Raw genomic sequence first — 14,706 nt, 5'->3', positions numbered from 1 at the left:
AGGACTTGCGTGGAGAAGCCGGCTCTATTCAATATAACTAAGTAAAGAATGCCCCATGTAGTCACTGATGCACCAGCATAAATCCTCCAAGGTACAATATTGCCATGGTAAAGTTAGCTTTACCTCTCTGGTTGTAGAGAGCTAAAACACAACATAATGTAAAAGATTGTGTTTCTTGTTTGCCACTGAACACAATCAGGATGAAAGAAAGAATCTTAAGGGGTAGTATAGATGCAGTAAATTCAAATTTAAGGAATCACTATCAAACCACTGTGCTTGAAATGCAACACTGGGCGGACATGTGAAAGCAGTCCCTACAGCAATGTAAAAATAGCGAACAGACACCATGACAACTTTTGTTGAGATTTATTTCACATTTTTTGCTACATTCCTCTTTACTCAAATCTAGGGAGCGTAGGTGGGTCAGTCATCTTAGAAATACTTTATATCCAACTTCATATCAATATGTGCTACAAGTAAAAGTGATCTTGGAGTGGGTAGTACAATACGCTTTAATCTGTTCAGTCACATCTGAGGCAACAAATTTGCTTTAAAAAGATTCAATGTAAAAAACACAAACACATATACAATGAAAAAATTTACAGGTCACGACTCCTAGGAATATTATGATCCAATTAAATGATTCCCAAGGTAGCACATGGGGGTTAGTAGTTCATACTCCCCAATGAGGCAAATAGTGTGACATAATAATTTACTAAATTATTTTCTTTACTGCGTATAGAATGGTCTTTGATGTTTAATTTTTATGATACTAATGTCAACTATATTTTATGGCATAATCAAATAAAATAACTTTCATTAAAGTAAAAAAAAACACTTCATTGGTATCACAATATCCAACATCATTTTAATTGTGAAAAAAGATGCTTTGTTGAAACTAACTGTTTATGACAACTGAGACATTCTGTACTGTAAGCAACACATTAGTGACGTTTTTACAGCGAGGGATAAAAACAGACTTCGCCAATTTGCCAGTGAGACAACAAAATCAAGTCACTGGTGACAAGCTATGCAACATACTACATCAGCAATAAAAGCCTTTTTAATTTATATGGGTATAATAGAAATCATATTCAACCTAATGTAGGCTCTAAGTTTTAAAACAAACTTTGTTTGGGGATCCAGCATATATAAATCCTTTTTAAATTGGTTTATGGGGACTAGACAATCACAAATGTCCTTGCAATCTCAAACTTATCAAATGTCTTGTATCTTCTTATGGCAAAAAAATCTCCTGTTGCACCTCATTTTTATTCTCTAGATGGTTCTCAAGTTTAAGAAAACAAAAACATCAACAAGGAAATGAAGAAAAACAGAGTCCACAGAGCTCTGCAGCATTGGGCGTTTGGCTGCCACAGAAAAGTCTAGCACCTCCTACTGTTCAGGAGGTTTCTAGTCCAGCTGCTCCTGCTTTATCCTGTTTGAATTGGATCCTCGCTGACTCGTCCTCCTCAGTTCCCTCCTCAGGACGTACTCGCTGAATTGGGATGAGTCCACGCCTCCACCACAGGAGCCAGCGATCTCGAAGCCACGTTGTTGGAGACGCTCTAGAACCTGGAAGAGGTGGAATGGGATAGAAGGACGATGATGTCAGTGGCAATACAGGACATCAATCACAGAGGGAAAAGCATCATTAGCATCCTTTATTAGCGCTACGGTGACAGGCAGTGCTACTCATATATCTTTGATAGTCAGTGTCAACCTGGATGCCCGATAAATCATTCGTGGAGGTCTACCATTCCCCACATTCCCTGATGCTAAAACATTAATGTAACCTCTAACCTTTTGTTTACTACTGCAAAACTGGAAAGCACAGAATCATCTGAAACTCTTCTAGTTATATGCTGCCGAGTGCTAAGTCTAGCATTGGAAACAGCTTTGGGAGTAAGCTGCAGCAACATACGGCCTGTGACGGGAATTTGGATGAGACTTTCACAAGACCTTCACAAAACACAGAGCCTCTCATTTTGCCTCATGCCTCATTTTCATTGTTTTCTGGTTTATATATATATATATATATTTGTGTATATATATATATATATATATATATATATGTGTGTGTGTGTGTGTGTGTGTGTGTGTGTGTGTAGCTGTTCCTGATCTCGTAGCCTTGCAGACATCTACAGACGTGTCCAGGGGGCTGTAGGATCACATTCCATCGAAGAGGCCCCAGGGAGCAGTGAGGCTTTCTCTCTGCCACTTGGCTCAGTGTGGGCTGCTCAGCAAAAGCCCCTCTCCCCATTTCTCCCCCAGCCCCCAGGCCCAAGCCTCCGCCAAAACTACAAAGGTCCCCCTACTGCTGGCAGCTCTCTCTGCCCCCCTTCCTTCTCTCAAAACCCCCGCCCTGCCTCCATTAGCCGCAGATACAGCATCCACCGCCGGCATGCTTTAATAACCAAACAGGATTATGGGCCCTGCCTGGGGACAACCTGCCAGGGAGCATGCTCACTCTCTTGCTTGCTCTCCACAACTCACACACTTCAGAGACGGGTTTGTTTGTGTGTTTTTTGGGAGGGAGATGGAGATTTGATGGAGACACAGTCCAAATCATTGTGAAATCTTTTCAAATATGCCTCTCCTCCGTCATTTATTGATGCATATCTGAGGATTTTACCATCAATGAATTAGTGGAATATCAATATATAATCAGGGAAATACAATATTGCCAAATACATGCAGAGTATAAAAGATGAATGTAACACATTATGTCTGAATGTAGAAGCTTTCTTTTTAAAGTCTTGTTTTAGTGCTACAAGTACAAGTAAGGTTTTGCCTAGAACCCATTATGCCTAAGAAAGGATCATATTAAATCATTTCTATACAGTATAAATGTAACAGCAGGTGTCAAGAGTGCACTGGCATTCAGTTCTTATTTATAGATCCATCTTTGAATAATAAAAGGCTTCATATCATAGTTCTGCACCCAAGAAATCACAACTTTGCCAACCTTAAACATGTTAATCAACACAACAGTAAAGAAGTCTTTTATCAACAAAAATAAGTTCATATAGCAAGACTACTTTTCTAATGTTATGTTGGTGTAGAACTATCACTAGCCTGCTCAGCCTCATAGAATTGCTGGTATTCATATACTTATGCATCTGGAGTCTTGTTGATCAGTGTTCTACTAATTTGTTGCTTGGATGTTACAAACAAAAATATGTGGAGTTGCTTGGTTTTATTTCGATTTTAAATTGAGCATTGATCAAACAACCCTCTAAGACACTCAGGAGAATCATCTTATGTCTATATAAGTATTTCACTGCATCCTGAATTGCCCACTTCCTCTTGCTGTCAGCCAGTTTCCCCTCAGTTTGCACATTCCTGTGACTCTCCACCATGATTCAAGGTGTCAGCCATTCCCTCACTTAATGGGTTAAAATCCACCATCAACCCATTTACTGTCCCTTTCATGCAGGTTGGCACTGGTGCCCACCATCAAAATGACTTATGGATTAAATTGTAAAGGTTTTTCATCCGCATGGAACACAGCAGGCTTGAAATGTGAGGATTATGATATCAAAGCTGACCATCCACCAGCTCCGGAGCCAAAGTTGAAATCATTATTCCGGTCAGATCACAGAAAAGTAAAGATGGTGGTAGACTTGTGTAATGATGGCTTGCTAAATTGATGCTTTCATGAACTCATCAAAGAACTCATTTTTCTGCAAGGCTGTTTTTGTGATTCGATTAGATTAAAAGAGATAAGATTCTGCAATCAGACATCAGTAAAATTCTGAAAGTCTACAGTATAACAGCAGATGAAAAGAAGATGAATGAACAGATCATCACCTCAGTCAATTCCTTGGGCATACAATTGAATGGAAAAATATAGAAAAACATTACTTTATCTAACCTTTGAGTGTTTAAACTTCTTGAGGAATGCTGAATAAAATGCTCAGTATAAATGACAATACACACACAGCAGACAACTGTTCCCATTACCTGGACAGAGTTGAGGTGGCAGTACCCATTAAGTGGGAAGCGGATGACGTGCGTGGAGTCATGGTTCCAGCCAGCATTGACAGAGTTGCACATGACGTCACCGATTTCCGGAAACACGTCTTCAATCAGGGCCTTGTCACCGCTGAGCGTGATCCTCTCGCCCAGGTCAGGGGCAACGCGCACTACCAAGCACTCGCAAGGGCGCGACACCCGGCCCAGCTCCTGGTCCTGGCGCCAGCGCTCCAGCTCAGCAAGCATGGGCTGCAGCTGGAAGTATCGCGCCTCCTCATACAGCAGACTATAGTCCTGTAGGAGAAGTGCATAGGATACAGCAAAAATAAATGTGTGATTATCTGCCTTAACAATTTAAAGTTAGAATTTTTCAAAACATTGCAAATGCTGTATATTATTTTGCATCCTGGTGGCCTAAAGGTTTAGGACACTGACAATGTAATCCCCCATCCCTCATTTCCTGTCAGCTCATTATTGTCTCCCATCTAGTAAAGGCAAAGATGTCCGAAAAATACTTTAAAAAGTGTTATTTTTAAATTCTATTTCAATGTAGTTTAATATTTATAGTGATACTTCACCAAGTTTGTGAAGCAAATATCAACACTGTGAATAACTAGGTTTATTTACCACGCAAAAACCAAAGAGGTTTAAAGGTTTACAGGCTGTCAAAATGTTGCATACTGTATAAAATTACAAAATAACAGTGAGAACAGTGTGTGACTCATGCTGGTTATGAGGTCAACACTGGAAAGATTATGCTTAGCAGAAAACTGTGCAACATATATTTATATAGTACAAAGAAACTTCCCTTGACTTTTAAGGTAGACTAAACTGAATTGGAAGAAGCTGTAGCCTAAATGCAGAATACAGTACATCTAGCAAAATAACAAAAAACAGAATAAGTTAATCAGTTTAAGGTTGTGATTTTCTTCCATACCAAAAATGAAACAACAAAGAAGCTTGAAAACCACTGTTCTACATGAATGAGCAATAAACCCTAGCAAAGACACCATTCAGCAAAAATTACAAAAGATCCAGAGTGGAGGAGATGTAGTGCGACATGTAACACAGGGTTGCGTGGGGTAGAGGAGCAGATCCTTTACCCGCAGGACTGCAGGGCGTAAATCGCACCACATTCAAGTTTTCTCATGCTCCTCTAAAAATCTACTCAATGTGAATGTGGCCTTAGCCTGAACTTGAGCCTGTCTTTTGTCTTTGCTTATTTTAGCTGACATACTTTCCACTGATTGAGTCAAACTGTGGACAGTCCATCAGATAATGTGGTTATTTGTTTTCTCCCAGGGCAAGTTAAGTAATTACTGACTAAATGATACATAAGAGTAAAAAAGAAGGAATGCTAATGTGTCACATACAGTGAGACACACTGGATGGACACTTGGCACGAGAACATAGAGCACTAACAAAATCTAGCACATGCAATGTCGTCATGGGCATCACAGCATTTATTTATTTGTCTTGATGCAAGCTTATTGTTTTCCTTACATATCTCCAAAGAATATTTGGCCACTAATAGCTAGAGGGGACTAAATTGCAGCTTATGATGAATAAATGCATTATGATTGTTTGCCGTGATATTTATTCTCCAGCATGGGAACCGTTTCGAGCAATTCAAGGGGGACAAGTGACCAAAGGCATTCCACAGCCTTAGCATTCATTGTGTGTGCTAAGTTGTAGGACTGCTGACTGGCTGATGGGACTTTACAGTTTCTAGTATGGACATCCACTCACTTTGAAGTCGTCTGGGATGAGGAGCTTGGACGTCCTGAGGAAGTTGAGGATGTAGCGGAACATGTGTCCATCCCTGTCAATGAAGTAGTGCTGCTTCAGGCTGTCCAGGACTATAGGCTCTGTGCCATCAAAGAGACGACCAATTCTACCCACAGAGAAGGGAAGGGTGGTGGGTTAGGCAGAACGGGAGGGAAGGAGGGAGGCAGGGGCACAACATGTCAACATTAACAATCTTATATTTCTTGATTTTTGCATGAAAAAGTTCCTAACAGTAGTTATGAACTAATGCAGTGTCTATATACTACTCTTGAGTCTATGATTCTTGAACATTTTCATAGTGGGAGACAAGGGATAGAAAAAAGAAACAGAGAGAGGCAAAAACTATACAGTGAAGCAAGAGAATGTGCAAAAGGATGTGACTCACTCATTTTCTCAAGCTCTGAAATGTTTTTCACACCTTTGCACAGACATGCACACATTACCAAGTTCAATACACACATCAACCATAAAGAAAGAAAGAAAGATATTAAAAACAGAGGTGGTCTGAAAAGGTCAGGGCCAGCTGGTAGTTGGTTGCCTGAAGCAGGGTGCCAGTCACCCTCCAGCCTGGGCTCTGAGCGACAGTGCGGCCTCCCAGCCTCCAGATGGCCCCATGCCCTTTGGCCCTTTACTGCTGCTGTGACATCTGTCAGAATAACCAAGTTGCTTTTGTCTCTGCACTGCATTCTGCACTTGAAGCGCCTACAAATTGTTAATCGCTCAAAATAACTGTGGGCTTTACTTCACAAGGAAACATTTTGTGATACTACCTGATAAATCCAAAAGCTACTGAAACTGCAAATTTGTTGGATAGGAGTAGTAAGTATTTCATATATACTCAGTTTCTCCACCAAGTGCATCCATGAGATATTTCTGTGATTTGAAGAGATGTGACATTTGACTGTTAATGTCACAGGATGACACATTTGGCTCTCTATAAGACACTGAATCTTCCACAATCTCCTTCCCTATTTAAAGCAAAAATACTAGACACAAATATTCACTACTGACCCAAAAAAAAGGCAAACTTTATCTCCATCACACACTTAAAATACAGATGCAAGGTAAAGCAGACTCACCGGGATTCTGGGAATTTTGTTAAGGTGGCAAGACTGCTGGTGTACATGTGTCCGCCCACATCAATGTGCACAGGGGCATTGGACTTGGTGAGCTGTGCAGGTGTTGGGATGCCCTGGTTACTCAAGGGAGACACCGGTGACCGTGTGATCATAGGCCTGGACATGCTGGAGCGATTATCCTGTTAAAACACAACACAATTGTGGGAGAACATATTATAACACAGGTAGGTAAGACAGATAGGTAGATGTATTCAATTTTATTTTTCTTCTGCAGATAACAAAATACATCATTACAACCACAGGAGACTTGATAATTAAGATTCAGAAAATTTGGAAAAAATTTGGATAATTAGACACAGAAATCTTAACATTTCTGTAACATAACACACTCCACAGTCAGGAGTGAAAGGGGAAGATTTTCTTCTTTGCAAGTTAGAGCAGCCTGACCTTGACCTGAATGTTGCCACAATCCACAAGCAACCACTCCTGTGGGCCATAATCTCCAAAACCAAATTAATTTGGAGCATCAATCTCTACAGTCTTGGAAATGAGCAATAATGACTCTTGATTTGAATACCGTAATAGGATTTGGAGAAATCGTCTCCTGTTAACCTACAAACACCATTAGCAGACAATTTCTGTTAAGCTGTCAGAAGAAAATGACTTTACCCCCAAAAGTTTCAGACCCCGAATGAAGATGGGAGAAAATACTAGCGTCTGTAACACCTCAATCAATGAGGATTGCATATATAATTACACACATTTTCTGAAAATGATTAAAACTGGCATAACAATAAATTAAAGCAGGATAGTGGCAAACAGAGGACTGTGCGTGCGTGATATTCAAATAACGTGACAATAGTGCGCACTCTACATTTAAGGACAGCAGGAAGAAAATCTATTCACACACTGCACTCAATAAAACGTAAGTGTCTGTCACTTCGCTCCTCCAGCAAAAGTGACAGTTCGACTCCAGTAGTACAGTAATCCCCCCACCCCCACCCCAGACAATATCGGACTTCACGCGTTTACCTGTGCCGGCATCACTGTGTTTGGAGAGGAAGACACCGAATGGTCATTTTGCTTGAGAGATGCTGCGGGAACAGGCTCTCCTCTGACAGCGAACATCAGTGAGGGCTCCCTGCTATCCGCTGCTCGGATCGGGAGCCGTTTGAGAGAAGCGTGCACGGACTCATCCACAGAACTGATTGGACGCGGTCGCTTTCTCGCCTTCTGATGCGTTAAGTCCATGATGTCCGTTTCGTCCATTACAACGCAGACTAAATAAGGTTAGCTGATAGGACGCGGTCGGCTTTTTCCAACACACCTGCCAAATGTGAAGAGGCGTGAAAAGCGGGATAGCGAACACCGGGGGAAGAGCGGCGCAGTGGCTGTCACACGGAGCAGCTTCTTTGCAATGGCTGGGAGAAGTCAAAGCCCCCGACAACATTAGCATTGTAGCGCCTGCGGCTCTTTTGGGCTGTCGCTGTTTCAGTGGCAGGTATGTGTATCGCATTTTCAGAATAAAACAAATCCTGCCTCACAAAAAAAAAAGATCGCCTGGTTATGCGAGTCGGGTGAACGCGCACATTTGGACCTGTCACAGCTGGCCTTTGCCCTTTTGGAGCAGTGTTTCTGCGCACGGTCACCCTCCTCTTGATGTTTCTGCCCATTGTTCAGCAGCAGTTTTGATCAGCAGGTCAGACCCTCCTTCAACACAACAGACCCACAAAGTCCAAAGTTCAGTGAAAGAACCCACTCAACCACCTGGACAGAAATGCCCTTATAACACCCTCCATCCACAACCATAAGCACCTGACTGATCATGATCTTTCCAATCACACAAAAGCATTTCCAGTTGCCCAGATACATTGTTAATAAGTGCATAAACGCTCTTTTCATAATTTGTACAGAAAATTAATAATAACTCAAGTGCCTTTTATGAGTGCAAAGAAACATCACAGCTCAAGCCCCACATCACACCCCTCCAAAACAGCCGTCTGTCCCTCAGAGAACCTTTGAAACATCTTGTTGATGAGTTTCTCCTTGGTTATATGCCTGACAAATATCAGAGTTACTGTATGATGACTGCAGTGTGTAAACACCACCTCTGATGACCACATCAGCATTGCAAAACCACCACACTAATGACTTCATGGAGTATAAAACCAGACCACAACATGTCCAATTGCTGTTAAAAGTACTGCCACAGCACTCTCCTGGGCTGTTTTTTCCATGGAAAATGAAGGGAATCCACAAATTTTAATAACGTTCAGATTAAAATTAATTAGTTCAACCACTGGCCTTAAAACATCCACATTCCTGCTTCGCATTGGCAGTGTGAGTTTCACACCTAGATACCCAATTAGCAATTAAGCTTGCCTTTGAGTGTAGGCCTCCAATGCGGTGTGTGATCCTGGTCTGATTTGCATGCCGCTTGTGCACGCGCTGATAAGCTTAGGCAGCAGCCATACATAGTTTTAAAATTCAACTCCAGAATCCCTCGCAGAAGGCAAAGGGGCCTGCAGGGCAAAAGAGAGAGAAATCACATGGCTGCTCTTCAAAAGGGGACCTGTGTAAGGCAGCCGGCAAAGTGCGTGGGATCACACTCAGAATGCAGGTAATTTGTTCCCTGACTAATTTGTGGAGATGGTGGTGTGTGTGTGTGTGTGTGTGTGTGTGTGTGTGTGTGTGTGTGTGTGAGTGTGAGAGCGACTGTGTGCCTGTGGAGAGTAAGTTCTGAAAACAGCTTGGTGGAATTGGATTTCCTCAAAGCCTTGTCATCGCAAAGGTGGATTGAGTGTAAAATCTGTAAGGCATTATGGAAAATTGCAGGGGAGAGAGAAGATAGAGTGAAAGAGAACGGGTGGCTGGGTGGGTGGGAGGTGGAAGGGGGTAGCGGATTGTGGGAATGAGCTCTTATATCACCAAATCATTCTGAGTTGTTGGAAGTAAAGATACATGTGGTGTGGATCTTTCCCGGACTGATGTCCACATCACATTTCTGTCTTTCATGCTTTTATCTCAAGGACAGTTCAAAGGTCACCACATCGTCACAATCCATCAGTAAGCATGTGACGGAGGACTGACCATTGGTGCTCATATATCAGCCATCATCTCCAGATGTGCACAGCAGATGTTAAACACCAGCACTATTCCTACCTGTTGCCATTTTGAATTTGGCACAGTGCTACAAGTCTCCCATGTGTGATGGTGTTTGTAGAAGTGTTCCAAAAGTTTCCAGCCTTTGTGAAACAAGTCAAAACGTATGTGTTTAGGGAATTTGCTCGTTTACCCAGCTTGTGTAATTTTGTTGCACCACAGTATGCACAAACAAATCTAAAACAGGCACAGTGCATCAAAGCCGGGAGTACTTGGGCTGCTCCAGTCACTCCTGTTGTTTTCCATCACTGGTCTGAAGTCTTTCAAGCCTTTTATGCAAAAGCATCATTTCAACATCTTCTTTACATCTCAAGGAACAAACATTATAGTTCTGTTTACATCTTTAGTAAGCTAATGCAGGGTATTACCCACAAATGCTCCTAGGAAGCAAGTACATGTCTGTTATTGCAATAATCAAAGAGCCTGTTGGGATCAGCAACAAAGTAGCTTTCAATTTTCCATCCCACAATGCAGCTCTTCAGTGTTGCGACATATCGCACAAGACACAATTAGCATTTCAGATCAGAGCATTAACATTCAGTTCGAGGCAGGCAGACTGGTATTTACATAATCTGGATGGGTTGTCTCTGCTTTGTTGCCCATGGCCATCTGTTTCAAATGTCCACACACAGACAACTACAGACTTTGGGTTAACTTCAGCCACTGCCGGCTGTAAAGGCAAAAAAATATAACAGGTAGTGAGACTGTCATAACAGAATGGCCTGGGTAAATATTATAGGCTGGTTGTCTGGTCAGGTGTGTGTCACTTTGGATTTTAGAAATGAACATTAGGCATTACAAGGTAACTACTCACAGTTCCCAAGCAACACCACATCTACAGTAGTTTGCTAATATAATTGTTAAAACATTTTAATACAACTTGTCATCAGTGTTTTCTTTTCTCTCTCTTTCATGACATAAGTCCTGAATTGTGGCAATAATTTCATTTTGTTTGTGTTTGTGTTATGAGTACAGAAATATGTATTACATTATCTGGGGTTTACATCATGTCAACCTCAAAGACACAACTTCATACAGAATGTATTTTTTAAAAGCATATTTCTCAGTAGCAGCACTAGATCTGTAAATTGGTGCTGACAAATGTAGAAATGTGTTCAGTGTAAAAAATACTTTGGCGTTTGGTGAAAGGATGAAGAAGTTGGCAGAAAAAAGTTACCAGAGGAAAGGGACCTTGCTGACTTTCTCCTCAGCTAAGAGAAATGTGATTTTCTGGATAAACCACTTTTTAACAAATAATGGGAAATAATCATTTGCAGTGCCTCTGGATCATGGTTATTCAATCTGCGTTTGAGAATCCACAGAATCAACAATGTCATAAAACTTGAGCCGCTCTGTTAACAACTAAAAAGCAATCTGAACCGATACAAAGTTTCAAATTCTACATCCAAGCCAGTTACATATTATAGCAGCACTCCAATATTTATCAAACAGAAACACATAATTATTCCCTGAGTTTTATTACAAGAAAGGCTACTTGTCTACTTGAACTCAGTCTTTTCTGGAGTTACTGTAGTAGTACATCAGCATGACATCACAGATAAGGAAGTGCGATCAGTGCTCTTTGCTGCGGGCTGTTGGAGACAGTGTTGCAGACCAAGCTGTCCCAGGGCACAGGAGTGGCAGAGCCATAATATGAAATATATAATAACAGTATTTCTCTCCAAGGAGTTCCAATTTAGCAAATAAACCACCTCTAACTTGGAACTGATGATATAGTCTAACAAATGTAATGTGGACAAACTTGCCTTTTAAATATCTGTCTTCAGATCAGAGTCAGATTGTTCAGAGTAATGTGACTGCTACAGATGTGCATGTGCTGTACATACAGTAAAGTAGTATGGTTTTGTTATTACAGCGCCATCAAGTGACCAGTCCTGATAACCCAACATCTCAATCTCATTCTGTTTATTCATGCGCCCTCTGAAACTGGTGAAACAGAGCATTGGCTTTCATTACAGGTGACCTAAACTTAGAGTTTTTTTTTATCATGTTGATGTAATTTAAAGTCTCGTCCTGCATGCAGTACAGTGAGAAATATTTAACTAACCAAATACACAATCTATTTGTTGTTTAGGATGTAATACACAATTTCAAAGTATAAACTTTATGAAGCTTAGTATATGTTTATTTATACAACACATGGTCCCAAAGGCGAAATCGGTCCAGATTATTACTTAGTAAACTATAATTTGCCGATTCGCATTCGGACCTTGGAGTTGATTACGCGCAGAGAGCAGAGAGCCAAGAGGGGAGACGAGAGGACAAAATTCGCTCCTATTTTTGTCTTCGTTTACATTAATATGATTCTCTTAACACGGCTACGGCTTGTATTAAAGGATGATTCACAGATTCTGCATTGACTTGTGTAAAAGGTACACCCTGTGTTACAGAATAAGAAAAACGCCTGCGGCGAAATTACTCCACAATGGCGTCTTTCATTAGAAGATCTGGGGCATCCAGGAAATAGAACTGTTTCACGACAAAACTGACTTCAAAAAACCTTCATGGAAACGACAAACGCAGGTTTGAGTAAGTTATGAGTAAGTTATACAGCAACAGCGACGGAGACGGTGATGTGTTCGGAGCTGAAACGCGCCAGGAGCGAATTCACACGGTGGACAAGAGTGTTTGCTCGACAAGATCGCAGTCTAGTCCGCTGTTCGTTTAGACCAGATGTACCAAAAACTCGTATATTGTTGTCACGCGCATACATTTGTACAATAACTAAGGAACAATAGCCAGGAAGTGGTTAAATATTTTTTAAGAACTGTACCGCTCGAATCGCTTGGCACATGCGTAAAAGCTGCTGCGCCTCAATGTCCCAGTCCACCCAGCCACGGAAATAATAGCAAACCAAATAAATCTCCACTTACCTGAAACATAGAGCGGCATAAAGTATCTTTTTATGCACCTTTTCCCTCCGATTTGGCCCACGATCTGCTTCTCTTCCTACACCAGTGAGAAATGCAATAGCTTGGCTAAGGTAGACAGAACAAAATACAGAGAATACTTGCTCCAGGGCTCCGAAACCCCTCAAGGCAAAGATCAGGATACAATTAGCTCATTGCTCTGCCCCAGTCTAAACCAATCTGCAGAATAAAACTCCGAGCAAAGGAAGAGATCACAGCAGCAGTGCCTTAGTCTTTGTTGAGTTTATGTTTTTATAAAATCAAATAAAGAAATCTTTTTTTTCTCCTGCGTTTAAAACACCCTCACTCCTCCTGCCTCCAACTTGCCTATTGCCTTCCTCTCGCAGAGAAGCTGATTTTAATCGTTATGATTAGTTTTGATGTAACGTTCCCCCCGGCGATTGCTACAAATGGTTGGAGTGTTTCTTTGCCAGGGAGGAAAAGCAGCAGATGATGATAATTATATAGATTGTTGGTGGAGTCCTTTGATTTTTTTCCCCCTACCTTTCAAACATCTAACATATCTAGTCTGCTTCTTTAACACATGCCATACACACTGCGTGCATCAGACAACTTGTTGATTAGCCTGGAATCAACTTATTAAATTAATGGAATGTGGTTAATGAAATTCTCACTCTGTAGCTTCTCCTTTGTAATCTTTTCAGTCTTTTTCCTCCCTTTGGACAACCTCCAAATGACGTAGTGGTATAAATAAGCACTTGCAGCTTGCCTTGCCCCAATCAAGTCTGAATCAGTGCCTGAGGGTGATGTGCGAGCTCATTTCAAATGTTCAACCATGCATGATTTCAGGAAGATTGAGGCACTTCTGAGGCTTTTAGAGTTACTTGGGGGATGCAGTCAGCAAAGGAATTACATGTTTAAAGGCATGTCTTTTGTAAAATTCCTTCATGTGAACATGCATAATTATTCTGTCTGAGTCAAGAGTGCTATTTTGTGCGCAGCTGGACATAGAATTTACACAGATATTTCTTTACACTCTCAACAGTTATCTCAAGCCATACACAGTGGAATAAGGCTGAAATGCCCGCTCTTGCGCCCCCTACTGTTGAGAGCATCAACTTTTTTTTAACAGCAGCTATGAAAGCACATCAGTGTGGCCATGTTACTGTAACACTACCCAACTTTAAAAGCTGAAAAAACATAAGAAAAGGACAGAACAAATATTTACAAACAGGCCGTATATTTTAATGTTCATCCAGGGAGAAAACTGAATCCAAGTTTGTTCTGAAGTTCAATCAACAGTGGAATAAGAATGCCACGTCAAGGGACCAGTGACTGATGGATGCAAGCATACAAACAAAAACATTTTCCATTCTCCAAGCTTCCCTCTCAGAGCATCTTTTGTAGATGATAAACAGAATTGCTTTTGAGGAAAGGCCAGCTATCCTTTGCCCTCCGATCCAGGGACCATTAAACTTTCCACTTTTTGACCAGCATGTCCCAAAGGAAAACAAACACAGGATTAAAGTGTTAGTATAAAGTTATTTGCCCCAAAGGTTACTGGCTGGCGCATGATACACCAAGCCTCAACTATTATCCTACACATTGGCACACACACATTTTTATGCCATTAGTCTGACAAACCATAGTGAACGAAGAACACCGCAGGCCTTAAAATCCCATACGTTATCCATTTTCCACACAAATGGAGCCCATTCATAATGGGATCCTCTCACTTCAGTATTCAAAATATGCATCAGATATTGTTGAGACTAACCAGTGCAGTTCTTTGAATACATGCGGTGTTT

The 14,706-nt window shown here is 41.2% G+C and overlaps 1 protein-coding gene across 4 annotated transcripts; it reads right to left on the bottom strand.

Annotated features, from left to right (window-relative positions):
- Positions 1-351: 351 nt before the first annotated feature.
- LOC122887082 (BTB/POZ domain-containing protein KCTD1) lies at positions 352-13,591 on the bottom strand. Of its 4 annotated transcripts, none has more exons than XM_044219944.1 (6): positions 13,573-13,591; positions 12,902-12,977; positions 6,846-7,024; positions 5,728-5,872; positions 3,967-4,272; positions 352-1,575 (listed from the first exon to the last, which is right to left on the bottom strand). In XM_044219944.1, exons 2-6 carry the CDS (start codon positions 12,908-12,910, stop codon positions 1,414-1,416), a joined length of 801 nt encoding a protein of 266 aa, XP_044075879.1. In that variant the 5' UTR covers positions 12,911-12,977; positions 13,573-13,591; the 3' UTR covers positions 352-1,413. The 4 variants fall into 4 exon arrangements, with proteins under 4 accessions (XP_044075879.1, XP_044075880.1, XP_044075877.1 ...); XM_044219945.1 differs by lacking the exon at positions 13,573-13,591 and adding an exon at positions 9,228-9,367 and having other exon boundaries at positions 12,902-13,252; XM_044219942.1 differs by lacking the exon at positions 13,573-13,591 and having other exon boundaries at positions 12,902-13,251.
- Between the last annotated feature and the right edge of the window lie 1,115 nt (positions 13,592-14,706).

Source organism: Siniperca chuatsi, linkage group LG13 (assembly GCF_020085105.1).
Source record: "Siniperca chuatsi isolate FFG_IHB_CAS linkage group LG13, ASM2008510v1, whole genome shotgun sequence".
In the NCBI taxonomy this organism is placed as follows: Eukaryota; Metazoa; Chordata; class Actinopteri; order Centrarchiformes; family Sinipercidae; genus Siniperca; species Siniperca chuatsi.
This window is presented reverse-complemented; position numbering and strand designations above follow the sequence as displayed.